The 13934-nt window shown below is 39.1% G+C and overlaps 5 protein-coding genes across 9 annotated transcripts; 1 reads left to right on the forward strand and 4 right to left on the reverse strand.

Annotated features, from left to right (window-relative positions):
* Positions 1 to 224: 224 nt before the first annotated feature.
* Positions 225 to 2764, reverse strand: LOC135936540 (transmembrane and ubiquitin-like domain-containing protein 1). Of its 3 annotated transcripts, none has more exons than XM_065479389.1 (5): positions 2566 to 2764; positions 2045 to 2222; positions 1702 to 1979; positions 1512 to 1646; positions 225 to 851 (listed from the first exon to the last, which is right to left on the reverse strand). In XM_065479389.1, the coding sequence occupies exons 2-5, from the start codon at positions 2195 to 2197 to the stop codon at positions 422 to 424; spliced, it is 996 nt and encodes a 331-aa protein (XP_065335461.1). In that variant the 5' UTR covers positions 2198 to 2222; positions 2566 to 2764; the 3' UTR covers positions 225 to 421. The 3 variants fall into 3 exon arrangements, with proteins under 3 accessions (XP_065335461.1, XP_065335459.1, XP_065335460.1); XM_065479387.1 differs by having other exon boundaries at positions 1512 to 1649; XM_065479388.1 differs by lacking the exon at positions 2566 to 2764 and adding an exon at positions 2282 to 2474 and having other exon boundaries at positions 1512 to 1649.
* A 241-nt stretch (positions 2765 to 3005) lies between these two features.
* LOC135936533 (leucine zipper transcription factor-like protein 1) lies at positions 3006 to 5427 on the reverse strand. Its single transcript, XM_065479376.1, has 7 exons — positions 5356 to 5427; positions 4958 to 5082; positions 4705 to 4899; positions 4470 to 4644; positions 3740 to 3844; positions 3521 to 3667; positions 3006 to 3463 (listed from the first exon to the last, which is right to left on the reverse strand). The coding sequence occupies exons 1-7, from the start codon at positions 5425 to 5427 to the stop codon at positions 3272 to 3274; spliced, it is 1011 nt and encodes a 336-aa protein (XP_065335448.1). The 3' UTR covers positions 3006 to 3271.
* Positions 5428 to 5527: 100 nt separating this feature from the next.
* Positions 5528 to 7205, reverse strand: RpL15 (ribosomal protein L15). Of its 2 annotated transcripts, none has more exons than XM_065479378.1 (5): positions 7130 to 7205; positions 6503 to 6695; positions 6306 to 6442; positions 5956 to 6066; positions 5528 to 5779 (listed from the first exon to the last, which is right to left on the reverse strand). In XM_065479378.1, exons 2-5 carry the CDS (start codon positions 6672 to 6674, stop codon positions 5585 to 5587), a joined length of 615 nt encoding a protein of 204 aa, XP_065335450.1. In that variant the 5' UTR covers positions 6675 to 6695; positions 7130 to 7205; the 3' UTR covers positions 5528 to 5584. The 2 variants fall into 2 exon arrangements, with proteins under 2 accessions (XP_065335450.1, XP_065335451.1); XM_065479379.1 differs by having other exon boundaries at positions 7126 to 7189.
* Positions 7206 to 7775: 570 nt separating this feature from the next.
* Positions 7776 to 10160, reverse strand: ATPsynC (ATP synthase, subunit C). The gene is made up of 5 exons (XM_065477430.1): positions 10012 to 10160; positions 9303 to 9387; positions 9139 to 9240; positions 8979 to 9081; positions 7776 to 8505 (listed from the first exon to the last, which is right to left on the reverse strand). Exons 2-5 carry the CDS (start codon positions 9345 to 9347, stop codon positions 8342 to 8344), a joined length of 414 nt encoding a protein of 137 aa, XP_065333502.1. The 5' UTR covers positions 9348 to 9387; positions 10012 to 10160; the 3' UTR covers positions 7776 to 8341.
* Positions 10161 to 10250: 90 nt separating this feature from the next.
* Positions 10251 to 13761, forward strand: LOC135935246 (juxtaposed with another zinc finger protein 1). 2 transcript variants are annotated; one of them, XM_065477428.1, is made up of 7 exons: positions 10251 to 10358; positions 10418 to 10606; positions 10696 to 10802; positions 10986 to 11183; positions 11245 to 11356; positions 11828 to 11956; positions 12017 to 13761. In XM_065477428.1, the coding sequence occupies exons 3-7, from the start codon at positions 10703 to 10705 to the stop codon at positions 12309 to 12311; spliced, it is 834 nt and encodes a 277-aa protein (XP_065333500.1). In that variant the 5' UTR covers positions 10251 to 10358; positions 10418 to 10606; positions 10696 to 10702; the 3' UTR covers positions 12312 to 13761. The 2 variants fall into 2 exon arrangements, with proteins under 2 accessions (XP_065333500.1, XP_065333501.1); XM_065477429.1 differs by lacking the exon at positions 10251 to 10358 and having other exon boundaries at positions 10409 to 10606.
* Positions 13762 to 13934: the final 173 nt, after the last annotated feature.

Below are 13934 nucleotides of genomic sequence, written 5' to 3' on the forward strand. Positions count from 1 at the left end.
CGAACAGCAAGGAATGGAAGGTCAAAAATTTTAAATAATTGCAAAAGGAAAACTAATTTCACACGCTCCTATACTGTTTAAGCCCTCAAAATGAAAATATTATTACTAGTAGTATTAACTGCAAAGAATCGTCGAAAAAGCCTGTCTGCACTAACCTCTTAAATTCAATTATTTGATACGGTTTCATTTGAGGAATGTCATTGAATTGGAAAACAAGCAAGGTATCTCAATTAAAACAATTCAACTTTAATAGAACTTTATTATTATTATACATCTTTAACACACTTCATTATAGTATTAGAACTAAAAAATCCTAATCTTCTGGACAGTTTTCAGAACGAAATAATTTAACAAATAATAATCAAGTCAAATAAATAACCTGGAATCACAATTGGAAATCAATCAAGACTTGCGCGCCTTCCTATCGCACAAAATCCTGGTCTGGCATCATGTATCCGACGAAGGAGACGGCCAGCAGACCAGTCAGCCCGATCAACGTCACAGAGGCAGTGTTCGTGAAGTATTGCGAGTAGATGCACCTGCCGTACCAGGCCAGGCCCAGCAGGATGGACAGCAGCACGAACAGCAACGTGCCCAAATCCAGTCTGTCCAGCCGGTTGCCCTCGTTCGAATTCTGCTGCTGCTCCTCCCTGGGCACCGAATTGTTGCTCTCGGTTGAGCTCGTATTATTGTTGCTGCTCGGGTTCCGAGGCTGGTGCACCAGGCAGTGGATCACGCAGTTGTCGAATAGGCCGTTTTCTTCAAGCGACGCACCGTCCCTCGCCAGCACTTGCCCGTTGAAGATGAGACGCACCAGTTTGTTTGCGCTCAGCTCCAGATCGAAATGTCTCCTTTGAAACAAAGAATTGGAAAATTTTAGAGCAAGAGTCGTTAACCAAATTTTTTAGAAGCATTCTTCTTTTTAGGATGGAGAAACCTGCAGTTTTCGAAAAATGGAGGGTCAAAGGTTGAAAAATGGACATTTTTAAGATCAAGTGAATAGCAAGAAAATAAAAATTGCACAATCAGTCAATTTATAGCCTCAAAGCATGATGTGGCTCACACCTGAGGTCAGACAAGAACATAAGAACAAGTAAGAAATTGAACTCTGGCGTCAGGGTAGCCCTTTGAGGACCGATATTAATAAATTTCAATATGTAGCCACTTCACCGACGCCTGACGGGTTCTCTATTGGTTCCATCAGCAAGATTTGCACACCGTTAAAAACGGCCAAGATGAGATTATTCAGAATATGTGCAAGTCGGCCCTGGTTTGACCTTAAAAGTACAGGTAGTTACAGGTAGTAAGAGACAATATCATGGGCACATCAAGCGTTTACTGAGCACCCCATGGTAGCTTTCAAAGGTTTAAATTTGGGGAACCAAATGGAAACCAATTAAAAATCCATGATCGATAAATTTTAATGAATTTTTTTGCATTTGAAAATTTAGAGGATATGAGGGGTTTCCTACTTAATTGCTGGTAGGATTTTCCTATTTAGTTAAACGAACCTTTTGAAATCCCCGAGGGGCTCGGCAAGTCTGCCTTGCACCAATTTCTGTTCATCGTTGAGGTACTTGAGTCTGATTCTAATACTTCCAGTAGTGATTTCATCCTCTATGCACACCTCACCAGAATCGTCTGAGCTGCTGATTAGGTTAAAATTATTTTTAGACCTGAATATGAGCCATTTCCGCCTACATGTGGTTATTGGATTGGCTATTTTTATTTTCCACAGCATCGAGGCATCGTCGTCTGACCTCCGACCGGAGCTCAGGCTGCGGAGTGCTTTCTGTGCTTGTGGTGGTTGGCGTCACCTCATTATCCTCTTTTGGTTCCTCATTATTTGTGATTGGAGAACTCGAAACACCATCAGCAGCTTCTGGCTCTGGACTTTCTTCTGGACTACTTGGTGCTTCTGTGGCGCTCGTTATATTAGGCGGTGTTCGACTTTGTGTGTCGTTTCGTGGGGATGCCGTCTGTAATATAGAATTTAAAATTTATTTCAATACGGATCCATTTTGTTAATTAAAAACCCATTGACCTCCACTCTCCTTCGCTCTAAAACCAAGACTGTCCGGACCAAAGGGGTGTCTGAAATATTAGTTGACCACCAAGCAATCAGAGCAAGTCCGACAACTATTAGGGCGATGAAAAAATGGGTCACTTCATCGCCGACGCCTTCGACCAAAGACATTTCTTCTTTGATGATCCAACACACACTGAAAATATTATTGACTGTCAGACAAGAGCGCAAAAACTGCATCGTGAGTAAAAATACCACAAAATTTCAAAAGTTACAGGCTGTTTTCGGATTAAATGTGCTGCAAATCAAATTTTAGATTGTCGAATGACCTTAAACTGCGATTTTAATCACTGCCATTTGTGCAAATTTCCCTCTACTGCTGATTGAAAGTAATGCCATTGAACACTAATAGCGTGTCTGCATTAGATCGTCACAGGGATAAGCACTCGTTTAAATGACGCAACGATAATGTTTTGTGTTGATCTGCTGTGTAAATGGCAGTAGCAGTACTGTCATTGATTGCAGACGCGCATACACACCTTTCAGCGAGTTTCGGTAATGATTCTCGTCGACTACGGACTCAAAACGGAAGGCCACCAATGTCAAATGAAAACCACCATCTTCACAGTGGAAATTAAAATCGAATTAGCGAACAATAAAAGGTAAAGTTATTGAAAAGAGTGGAGTGGCCCTCCTATTCCTTGTCTGGAGCTGTGGTTTTGTTGCTCAGCGCCATCTATCGACTGAAGAATAAGAGAATTGCTGATACGGCGCGATTAACTCGCCAGCCTTGTACAACTTACGAACCTACTTGATACTTCATTAATCCATTTTCAATTATTATGTTGTAGATTACCACACACAGGTTTTTCAAACAGGCTTTTGAATCCAACCTTAAAGCGAGAAAATAGTTGCTTGGTGACTTCAGCTTTTCTGACTCATCTAAATACTTATTTTCAAAGAAACAATTCAATTAATATTTTACATAATATATCCATAATAATATAATATTTTATTTTATCGATAACAATTAAACATTTTAGCAATTTTAGATAATTTTTGCACAAGGAGCCTAATGTTTTATTAAACGATTATTGTTTTTATTTGGTAAAGAATAACTAAAAAATATTATGAGAAATATAACCACACAATAATAAAAATAAATGAAGAATAAATCCAAAAATTATTTCTGTACAACTGAAAACCCCAATAATCTTTTGCCAAGAAAGTGAAATATCTGAAAAATTATTCATCCGCGTCCGTTGATTTTTCTGAACTTTCATCATTTTCAGATTCCTCGATTAAATCCGTCTTGCCAGAATGCTCCTCTAAATTTTCCAATTTTTTTCTCAAAATTTTTATCTGTTCGTTTTTGCTGTCTAGAAGTTTTTTCATGTTAATAAATGCAGTTGTCTCCTTAAACTTTCGTTCAAGCTCCTGAAATTTGAAAATTTAATCAGCTTCATTTTTAATTTTTTATTTTAGAATGCCCACCAGTTCAGCAAGTTTAAGTTGACTTTGTGTCTGCAGGAGCGTTTCCTTTGTTGATTTGTGGTCCTGGTACTCACTTGAAACCAAAATATCTTTGTTTTTGTCAGCATTCTTGATTTCTTCCTCCAGCTCTTTAATTTTTTCCTGCAGCTATATTTAAATTAAAAATTAAAGTGATATCAAAAAGGGCTCTTAGATATATAATAATAAAGCTACACATACTTCCACAACTACATTTTTCTGCTCTTCTGGATTTTTTTCTTCCTTGCGAGTATCCAGATGACGGGCATTTCCAAAATTAATAAATTCTTTTTCTTGCTCAGCCAGCTATAAAGATTGGTTTTTTCTTTAATTAATTCCAGCAACTTAACAAAGAGAACCCTGAGTGTACGTTCCGTTTGTAATTATTTGTTTGCCACGAACGCGTACATGCACATTCATGAAATAAGGAGAAATTAATATGAACAGTAAAAATTATGGCTTTTATTGCTCCTCAATAAATCAAAATATTTTCATTAAAACTATTTGTGGTCACTTTTAAACAACAGCAGTAATATTTTTTGGCAATGAATCAAATATTTTAATATAAAATTCAATTTAATCAAAATATAAATTTATGATATTATAATAAAATAACAAAAAATTTAATATATTAAGAAAAATAAGTTTTAATTATACAATTTAAACTATGAAAATTTTCTTCAATCGATATAAATATATCTTGACAAGAGGACTTCATACCAAAAATCATCATAATTTTTCCAAAAATTATATTTTTAAATTGATTTTAAAGTTTCACAAAAAAATGACAAGTCTTTAACTACTTGCAAACTTGGACTGGTGTGCTGGTTGTCCGCTTATAATGTAATCATCACAAAAGTGAACGCATTTTGCATGTCAGAGAGTGAAACAAGCCCAGGGTTCCCTTTTTGTAAGATAAGATCTTGGTTACTTTTGATTTGAGTGTTTCAATTTCATCTTCATTGTTTCTTATATCCCGGTTGAGCTTTTTGATTTCTAATTGCAGTAAGCCAACTGGATCGTTTGGGTCATCAGACTTTTTCATTCTATTCTCCTGTGGCGCAAATCCATTCTGATCTATTTCTTTAACCACTTCTAACAGAGACCTTTCGAAATATATAATTTCATTTAAGGATGGACAACAAGGAACAAGCTAAGAAATTAACCTATTTTGCAGTTCTGACAGGTTAATCTCAAGTTTCAAATGCCAGTTTTCTGCTTGGGAGAACAGCTGCTGCAACATCAGCACGTTCATGTGATTCACGTCCATCAGCCCAGATTCCAACTCTCCCTTCAGCAGTTTCCTCAAACTGTACAGAATGTCTTGAACTTCGTCTACCGTGTAAGAGCTGTCCAATAATCTGAGCAAAAAATTAGCCTGAAAAATAAGAAGTCACTGAAACTATTAAAATTTACAACCTCGAATCAAACACGTCTTGGAACAATCCATCAATCGTTCGCAGGTTCTGCACCCTTTGCAATTTGGTGAAAGCCATGTAATTGGCTATCACTTCCGTGTGATGTATGTTCAGACCCAAGTCACTCTGTTAAAAAGTTTTGCAATGAAGGACATGTACTGAGTGTATTAGGATTGAAAATCTAAACAATGGTACTTTAATTTTTAAGCACTAGTCTAACAGATTTAATTTAAGCTGTTAAATAATCCAAAGCTACTAGATGAGCGGCTCAAGAGTCAATTCAAGTGAAGCTAGCCAGTTGAAATAATAGTATTCAATTACTTCTGCAGCAGTTTTTAAATTAACCGATTTAATATAAATGAAACCAGCTCTGGTGCACAATTCAGAAGCTTGACTCACCATTTTCGCATGGAGGACAGGCAGTAAATAATATAAAACGAAAAGTCCCCCGCGAGCTATGCAGCTTGTCATGACACCTGGACTGTAACCATGGATACCAAAGACATATCAAACAAAATTCATACTACGCTAGTCAGTAGCTGATTGAACGCAGATAAGAAAAAAGTGAAACTTGTGGTTACACTGACGAAATTTATTATAATAAATTGGAAATCGCAACATGTTGTGTTTATCGCTTGCGACGGAGTTGCAGAGAGTTGCGGCGCAGCCAGCAAGCGCGTCTGGACCCTCCAATGGTTTGAGTGTAGCGATGTCCCTTGCCTAGTCCTCTGGACTTGCGTCCAGCGCTCGTCTTGCCGCGCATTTCTCTGTGCTTGTGCACAGCTCCACAAATCCAGTTGACCTTGGCATCTCTCCTGATGGCCTGCAATTAAACCGAAACAAATAAGAATTGGGGTCCAATGGCAGTAATTGTTACATGAAAAATTGGGATATTTCAGACATCCAAGGAAGGATTCTGCATTCACAGATTAATCATGACAGAGGTGGAGTTATCATCATGTTCATTTATTTCAGCTGCTGATTTTTAAGTTCATTTACCTTGTGGCTGGGGTCAATGAGGATGACCTCAAAGTATTTGTAGGTAGAGTCCTGAGCAACCCAGTAAGAGTTCAGCACTCTGAGACCTCCACACCTGCGACCACAACGCTCCTGCAAGGCGGGAATAAATTAGCGAAATTCACAAAAAATTACCAACATTTATATCAATTGGCTATTATTAATGTTGCTGAACAGTCAGCATCCGAACAACACAAAGCTGTCAAGACTTCCTAGCCAGCATTCAATTTTCCCTAATTTGTATGCACTCAACAAGAAAAATTGAACGCTCAAAGACGAAATAGGGAACGTAAAAATTTTTCTTGATCTATAAATTTCCAGTCATTGTTTACCTCTGCCATGGCTTGGAGGTTACGGGTGGGCTTCAGCTGGTTGACACCATGGCTCTTGGGCTTGCCATAGGTGCATCCCTTGGGAACGGGACGCTTGCGGCCACCACGGCGAATGCGGATTCGGAAGATAGCAAAACCTGAAAAACGAAAAAGATGAGCTAAAACAGTTCAAGAGCGAAAAGAAATTAATAATTTACCTTGCTTTGCCTTGTATCCCAATCTGCGGGCCTTGTCTGGACGAGTTGGCCGTGGCGCACGGTGCATTTTTGTGAGCTGGCGGTACTGCCAACACCTGATGCGAAGCAAGAAACGCATCACATCGCTCTGCTTCTTGCGGAACAGCTCTTGCATATATTTGTACGCCCCCATAGCTTGATTTTTAGGTGAAACCTGAAAGATTTCAGTCTCGTTAGGGTTGGAAATTGATGAATCAAGGGTTAATAGAACAGACACATGTTGTGAAGATTAAAAGGAAACCGGCAAGTAAGAATTATGTGTTAAGATAACCTCTGGAGCAAATATCACGTTTTACGTTCGTTAACTAGTGAAGGCGTTCGCTTTTCAACTTGAAAAGCAGGGATTCCAAAATTGTGCTTATAGCAAAAGTCGAACGCGAACCAAACAGCATGCAATGTGACAACGCGACGTAAACACAGCACATTTATCGGGCAATTTTTCCAATTCTATGGCGAGATCAAATAAACTATCAAGCAAATTGTATGCTCACGTAGTCATTAAATTCTAAATTAACAATTAACACTTTAAAATGAGAGTGATGTTCGGAATATCGTAAGATCGAAAATATTTAATTCTACATCACCTACCAAGCCGGGCGAATGTCTTCTTCAAAAAGAAAACTTGAATGACGGAATGCCCGGAGTGGGAGAACAGGCGTGGCCGGGTTATTTGGCGGTAAATTCAAAATTCAGGCGGGGATTGAAAAGCCTGGCAGTCGTGCCTATCACTTTATAACTTTCCTCCGTTTTATTATTTAGCAATTTTTTATTATTTTAATTTTCTCGTGCCACTCAATAAAATACGTCGTAAGTCATATTCCTTAACTTCAGTATAAAAACAGGTGAAACCATTTAATCACACAATTGCTAATTTAGACTTTAATGCATGAAAACTTTTAGTATTTGTTCAGAATGCTGCATTGGTATTATGTATTTATTTTCCGAAAAAACTGGTAGTTCCATTTTTTGAAATCGACATCACCTATTTCATAGCTTGAAGATCAAGAAACCTTAGAAAATAAATCCCATAAGAATATATTTTGTTTAATATGGTTTATCGCCATGTTTGGTTCTCCTATTTCTCCATCAAGTCAAAATCATGATAATTCTAAAGAACTTAAATATCTTTTAATGTCAAGTCTTCTTTATACATTTTATAATTGCATTGAATGGTCTCTACGAATGTCACATGTTTGAAAATACAGCAGAGCAGTGTGAATAACTCAAAGGCAGATTTAACAGGAAGTGTTGACCATCTTTATTTTGTTAACAGTGCCATTGTGTCAGAAATCCCAAACGCTTAATAAAACAAGAACTGTTTTCGCTAACAATCAAATATTTAATGAACGAAAAAAATATGACAGTCAGTGCTGGTACTTAACACGATGCCGGGATTTTGAATTGTTTTATTCAAATATTCGTCTACAGTTTTAAATATGTATGTTAGGGTGCATCTTGTATTGCTGACAAAATGATTCAATCCCAGTTTCACTTTCCGGAGCAGCACACTGGATCTCGGTTTGTCACTGCTCAAGAAAACTACGACCTCGTTCAGCCCCCCTAAACGAGGAAGACTAGAATTGACTGTTTACAGTGTACATACGCTTCATCTCACTTGCTCCAGCCCCCAAATATGCTTTTTACCGAAAATGAGGTGTTGTTTCTGTTAACCGTTCATTTTCATCTCGTTTTTTACTAACATTAATTAATATTAAGAGCTCGTTAGAAAGCAGACCCGAGGTGCGAGGTCCACGCCCCCGGCCTGCTTATTGCCAGGCTCTTCTCTTCCAAATGCCCTGTTTAGAAGGCGAAGAGCAGCAGGAAGGCCATCATCAAACAGAAAAGACCCATGGCCTCAGACAGGGCGAAGCCCAAGATGGCGTAGGAGAACAGCTGCTGCTTGAGGGAGGGATTCCTGGCATAGCCGATGATGAGGGAACCGAACACTGTTCCAATACCAGCTCCTACAATCACACATTGAATAATGTTTTAGTTTTTTTTTTCATAAAGATCAATTATTATATAAATTAGATTGGATTTTAGAAGACCCTCAGAGTCGAGGGGGCACACAGACGGAGAGTAGTCTGAATTGGGTTACAGCCTCGGGTGAGACTGCCTCGCAAATTGAACTTAAACGGCTGGCCACGGGAGTTTTCACCTGGCTGCAAGGGCTGCGCCTCCCCCGGGAGTCAAGCACTCCCGGGATCCCGGACAGAGGCCCCCAACCAGTGGCTTTCTAGTCCCCCGCTCCCTTTTAAGGGGATGCCCTTCTCGAGCATTATGACTGGCCATCACTCAGACCTTCCCAGGGGTAATAGCCGCTGAGCGGCCACGTTCGCCCCTAACTGCGAGCTTCCATCTGTGTGCCACCCCCAATGTAGGTCATCACAGGGTGGTAGGTTCGGGAATGCAATTGGAGTTTGAAATTTCTTATCACCTGAGCCAGCTACACCGACGGTGGCGGCACCAGCGCCGATGAACTTGGCGGCAGAGTCAATGTCCCGCGAGACGGCGGAGGTCTGGAAACTGCGAGCTGGGAGCTGACGAAAAAATTACACGTCAAATCCAATCCTTTTATATCCTGAATTGCAACTCACCAGGGCAAGGGATGTTGAGGTGGTCTGCTGGTTCTGGGCGGGTGAGCTGGTGATCACGGCGCTGCTGAGCGGCCTCAGGTAGGTCTTGGAGGTGGAAACCAGCTGCAAAGAGTAACATTTTGCAAATCTCGAGCTTTTTCACTGGGAAAATTAAGGCTGCTTACCGCAGAGCGGGCAGCAGGGGTGATGAATCTGGCGGCGGCGTACATTTTTATTTTGTTAGGGGGCTTCTGGAGGGCTGAGACCTGCCTGAAAATAATATGGTATCGATCAGAAAAAATAATATTACTTTATGAGTACCGGCTTATTATCTTTCTTGTTTTTACACTTGGGTAATGACTACATTCTCAGTAAGACTGATTAGGTTGAAAATAGGACATTACTTAGAAACAATCCCTGAAAATAAAACAAGTCTGGAAAAAGCCGGACGTTTCGTTCATAGGAATCTGTCCCGTGACGTAATTTTATCATGGCCCAGCTGCTAAGGGCAGTGCAAAGGCGTACCGAAAGTTCAATACGTTTTTCGGATATGAAGAACAGATGTTTAACACAAAACAACTTTTAAGCCGAAATTAACTCCAGCAATTTTTTAATTTTCAGTCATAAAACTATCGCCAAATGTTGAAATTGAACCAGAAAACTGATTTTCTTTTGCGGCAGGTTTAAAATGGCCGAGTTGAAGCAATTTTTCCGACTAGCCGACTTTCAAAGTCCGATAGAGTAAAATTTACGATTAATCAACAGAAACTTCAACTGGAATCAAATCGTAAAACTAGTAGAGAGTGTTATGAAAAATAATTGTTTGGCCGATGGATTTATATTTCCAAGAAATTTAAAGATAAAGCCGGATACTCAAGCGAGATCCTTACTCACCGAAGAACAGAGCAGAAGAACAAGTTTCGACGAAGTGGACGAGGTGAATGGTTGTTTCTCTCGGACGAAAGCCAATCAGCGTCTACGTAGGCATTCGTCAGTCGCTCAATTTTGTAGTTCTTCTCTTATTGGATGTAAGTAAGGCCAATCCACCAATCACAGCTGCTGTACTAACAGCAGAACATGATGGTGCAAATGAGAAGCGGAAAGCGCCCTCTCAAATTCGGCGCTAAATTCAAAGTATGTGACCTTTTGCCTTTTAAAAATGATGGTTCCCGGCTGAAGGTCAAATTTAAAGATTTTTTGGGGTTCCTTTCTCAATTTGAACTAAACATAGCATGTTTAACGTAAAAATGAATGATTTTAATGCAAAACATCGGTATTTTACCATTTCCAAAAATTTTAGGTCATGTTTGATCGATCAAATTTGGTCTCATTCTCTCCGCTGGCGCTGGAGGTGCTTCCGAGTATGAGGCTACAGACGGGCGAACATATGAGCGGGCACCAGTCTGATCGGCCCAGGCACGGGCGAAACGTCCCTTGACTACATGGTCTAAAGGGAGGCATGTACAGAGAAGAGAAGCAAAAATCTCTGGTAATTTTTCTTCTACGAAATGTTCCACAGTGTTTGTGTGGGAGGCATAATAATTTCGTTCGTTTCTAATATTAAATCAAATTTTACAGATACGAAATGGCTGTGTTTTTGTTAAATACGTGCAAGTTTAATGGATGTGGCCGGAGCTTCAGTCACCTTGGAGAATTAATTCTTCACATTGAAGAAAAGCACATAGGTAACTAAGTATTTTTTCTCTTGCATTATTTGCTGTATTTTCATAATTTACTCACTGCCTTAACTTAGCCGGGTGCCGGGCCTATATCGCATTTTAATTTAACAATAGAATAATAATATTGTTTTCACCGGCAAGTCAAAAATATTATTTATCGCTTAAAAGGAAAAACATGTTTTTTTTCAGATTATGATCCAAGGGTATTAGAGCTAAAAGAGCAGCAACAGCCTGCATGCCTCCCTTTGAGTTACATCCTTCGCTTTTACTCTGAATCTGCGAGGAAAGAATTTTCAAAAAATTCGCCTGCCAGCCCGCCTCGGACACCAACCAAAACCATTACCACTTCACTCAACACACCAGTTATTCACATTAAAAGTCCGCCAGGTTTGTGAAATGAATAAAACAAGAAGGCGTTGCATTTAATGTAACTTTTTAAAACAAACAGAAAGCGACTTGGAAGAGGAAGAGGGTGCGTCCGAGAGTGGAGATGATAGTGATAATTCGTGGACCACATCTGAGGAATTCAGTGCTGAGTTTATTCTAAAAGAAGGCAGCAAGTAGGCTTTGATCACAAGGAAACCCCACTGTTTTCTGCCCTTTAAATGCAATGTTTTAAACAGCTAAAAATTCAAAACTAATTTAAAAACTCAAAAAGTAGGATTGTTTATAATTTTGATAGTTTTTGTTCAAATTATTGATTTTGGTATGGTGAAATATTAAAAAAATAGTCTCTTGGCAGGACCCTTTTAGAATTAGCGAAAAAATTAAATATCAATCAAAATTACAGTAATTGATTGAATTGCCTCCTCAAGAAGAATCTGCATTTTATTATTGAACAAAAACTGCTCATTTTTAAGAAAATCAAATTGTAAATTCCCTTAAGACGCTAAAACTGGTTCTAGATATAAATTTGTATGAGTAATTTTCCTCTATTTCCATTTTTATGTTTTTGAATTGCAGAAGATAATCAAGGTTTCCTTGTTAATCTTTGTGTCTGGCGGAGCTAACCTTTTATTTCTCATTAACAGGAGTGCATCAAACAACGTTGGTGAAGATAGGCCTTTCGTGTGCCCGGTACCTGGATGCAAAAAGCGATACAAAAACGTCAACGGCATAAAATACCACTCGAAAAACGGCCATAAAAAAGACTCTGGAAAGTATGTTTTTCGATGAACGGGTTGTCTGGAGGAAAATTAAAATGGTAATTTCCTACCTAGAATCCGAAAAGCTCACAGGTGTCCGTGTGGCAAGAAATACCGCACGCTGGCTGGTCTGAAAAACCACACGCAGGTGGTGCATCAAGCGTCGCCTGACGGAGTGAAGACCCTGCCGGTGCGGCAGGTCAGCAGCCTCTCTGTGCTCGAGCAGGGCTTCACCCTGGTGGCGAAGGGCCGGCAGGGCAGCATGGTGCAGCTTGGCATCGTGGCGCCCAGCCAGCAGCCCTCCAAGCTGACTCTGACGCCAGTCGCTCACAGTCAGAGAGTGCACAACAGTCCGTCTTCCACCGGTTGAATAAGTGGCCGGCTTTTGCTTTTCCCTGAGGCAGGGAGAGAAAGAATTACACAATCACAGTAGTTGAGAGAGATAGTTCGCTTCGATAGCGACGAGGTAGTATGAATTTTAGACTGCGGAAGCAGGGTCTGTAACAACTCTGCGACTACAAAGGAAAATGCTGCAACAATAATATGCAAAGGAACAACGTGCCATTCACCGACGATGCTATTTCACTAGACGTAGAGCGGGTGCTGAGCAAATAATAAGCCGAAATTACAAAAATTACACTCACAGACAGGGTCTTTGGCTTTCCTATTTTTTCCTACGCTCTCTGGAAAACCAGTCTTGCCTGCGAAATGCTTGATTGACGGAGAGCAGCCAAGCCGGTAGTAAAATTAGTTCCAGCATTATCTTAAAAAAATGCTGCACTGACTTTGAGAATGAAAAAAGGCAGACCATACATTCAACGCTCAAAGTACACACACAAGAAAAGCTTCATAGCACACGGAATTGTGAGATATATATCGTCAGATATGGCTTTGGAAAATATTTTGACAATGCATTTCCTCTCATCCCATTATTAGTCCTGACTAGAGCAATTTATTTTTCTGTTGCTCTGTTTTATGTACCTGTAGTCAAGTTGTTAGCATTTATAAAAGAATTATTGAGCAGCACACAACGGACATTTAACACATACAAACTCTGCATATTACTGGTCAGACACGTGTTCTCAAGAAAAAATCTAGTCTGTTTATTGTGATTGAAAACAAATTTATTATTATGTATTAAACAATGCTGTTAAAAAAACTGCATCTTGGCTGAAAATATGCTGTGTGTTCATTAAAATAACAAACAGTAGGTGGTAGCTGTCTGCCAAGAAAATGTTATTCAAATGTTAAAATTGATATATTATATATCCACAAACTGTAATCACGTTAAAGGAAGTTGTTATAGATATTTTGTGCGACTGAAAACCTAAGGGTAGACATGGGTTTCTTGAAATATTGTATTTAATCCGTTTATTTACATGCTATTAAAAATTTATTTCACGAAACAGACCGCTCTGATAGAAATTGTCAAGTGCAAGACTGCCGCGCTCTTAGCTATTTGAAGCGATTTTCATTATAGAGAGCAGGACAACATGCATTACGTTCACATTCTCTGAGTTATCCACAAAAAAGCAAGAAGCTTAATTCCACAACAGAAACACGATAAAGTACGGGAAAATATTAAAATAAGCTGCGCTGGCTAATATAAAATTGTTAACCATTGGAATATTCCTTGCTTTGCTCACAAGTACGCTTAAACATCGTAATTTAATATGAAATTAGGGCTGGAAAGGGTTTTTTAATTGGCGAATAAAACTAACGACGTTGAACGTGAAAAAACAAAGCCCGTGTGTGTTGCGCGAATATAAAATTTTTTGCCGATCAAAAGGAGAATAAATTGGAACTGCGCTGAAAATTAATTTAATTGCTCATCATTACACAGTTAATTCCCTTTATTTTCTTGAAGTAACATTTTTGTGGCCAAAATGGGCCCAAAATGAAACGTCATATAAATGCAAATTTTGAGTATTCTTTTTTATCATTGTCAGTTTTAGATTATATATAATTATGTTATTTTCCTTATCAATTTATT

Source organism: Cloeon dipterum, chromosome 2 (assembly GCF_949628265.1).
Source record: "Cloeon dipterum chromosome 2, ieCloDipt1.1, whole genome shotgun sequence".
NCBI classification, from domain to species: domain Eukaryota; kingdom Metazoa; phylum Arthropoda; class Insecta; order Ephemeroptera; family Baetidae; genus Cloeon; species Cloeon dipterum.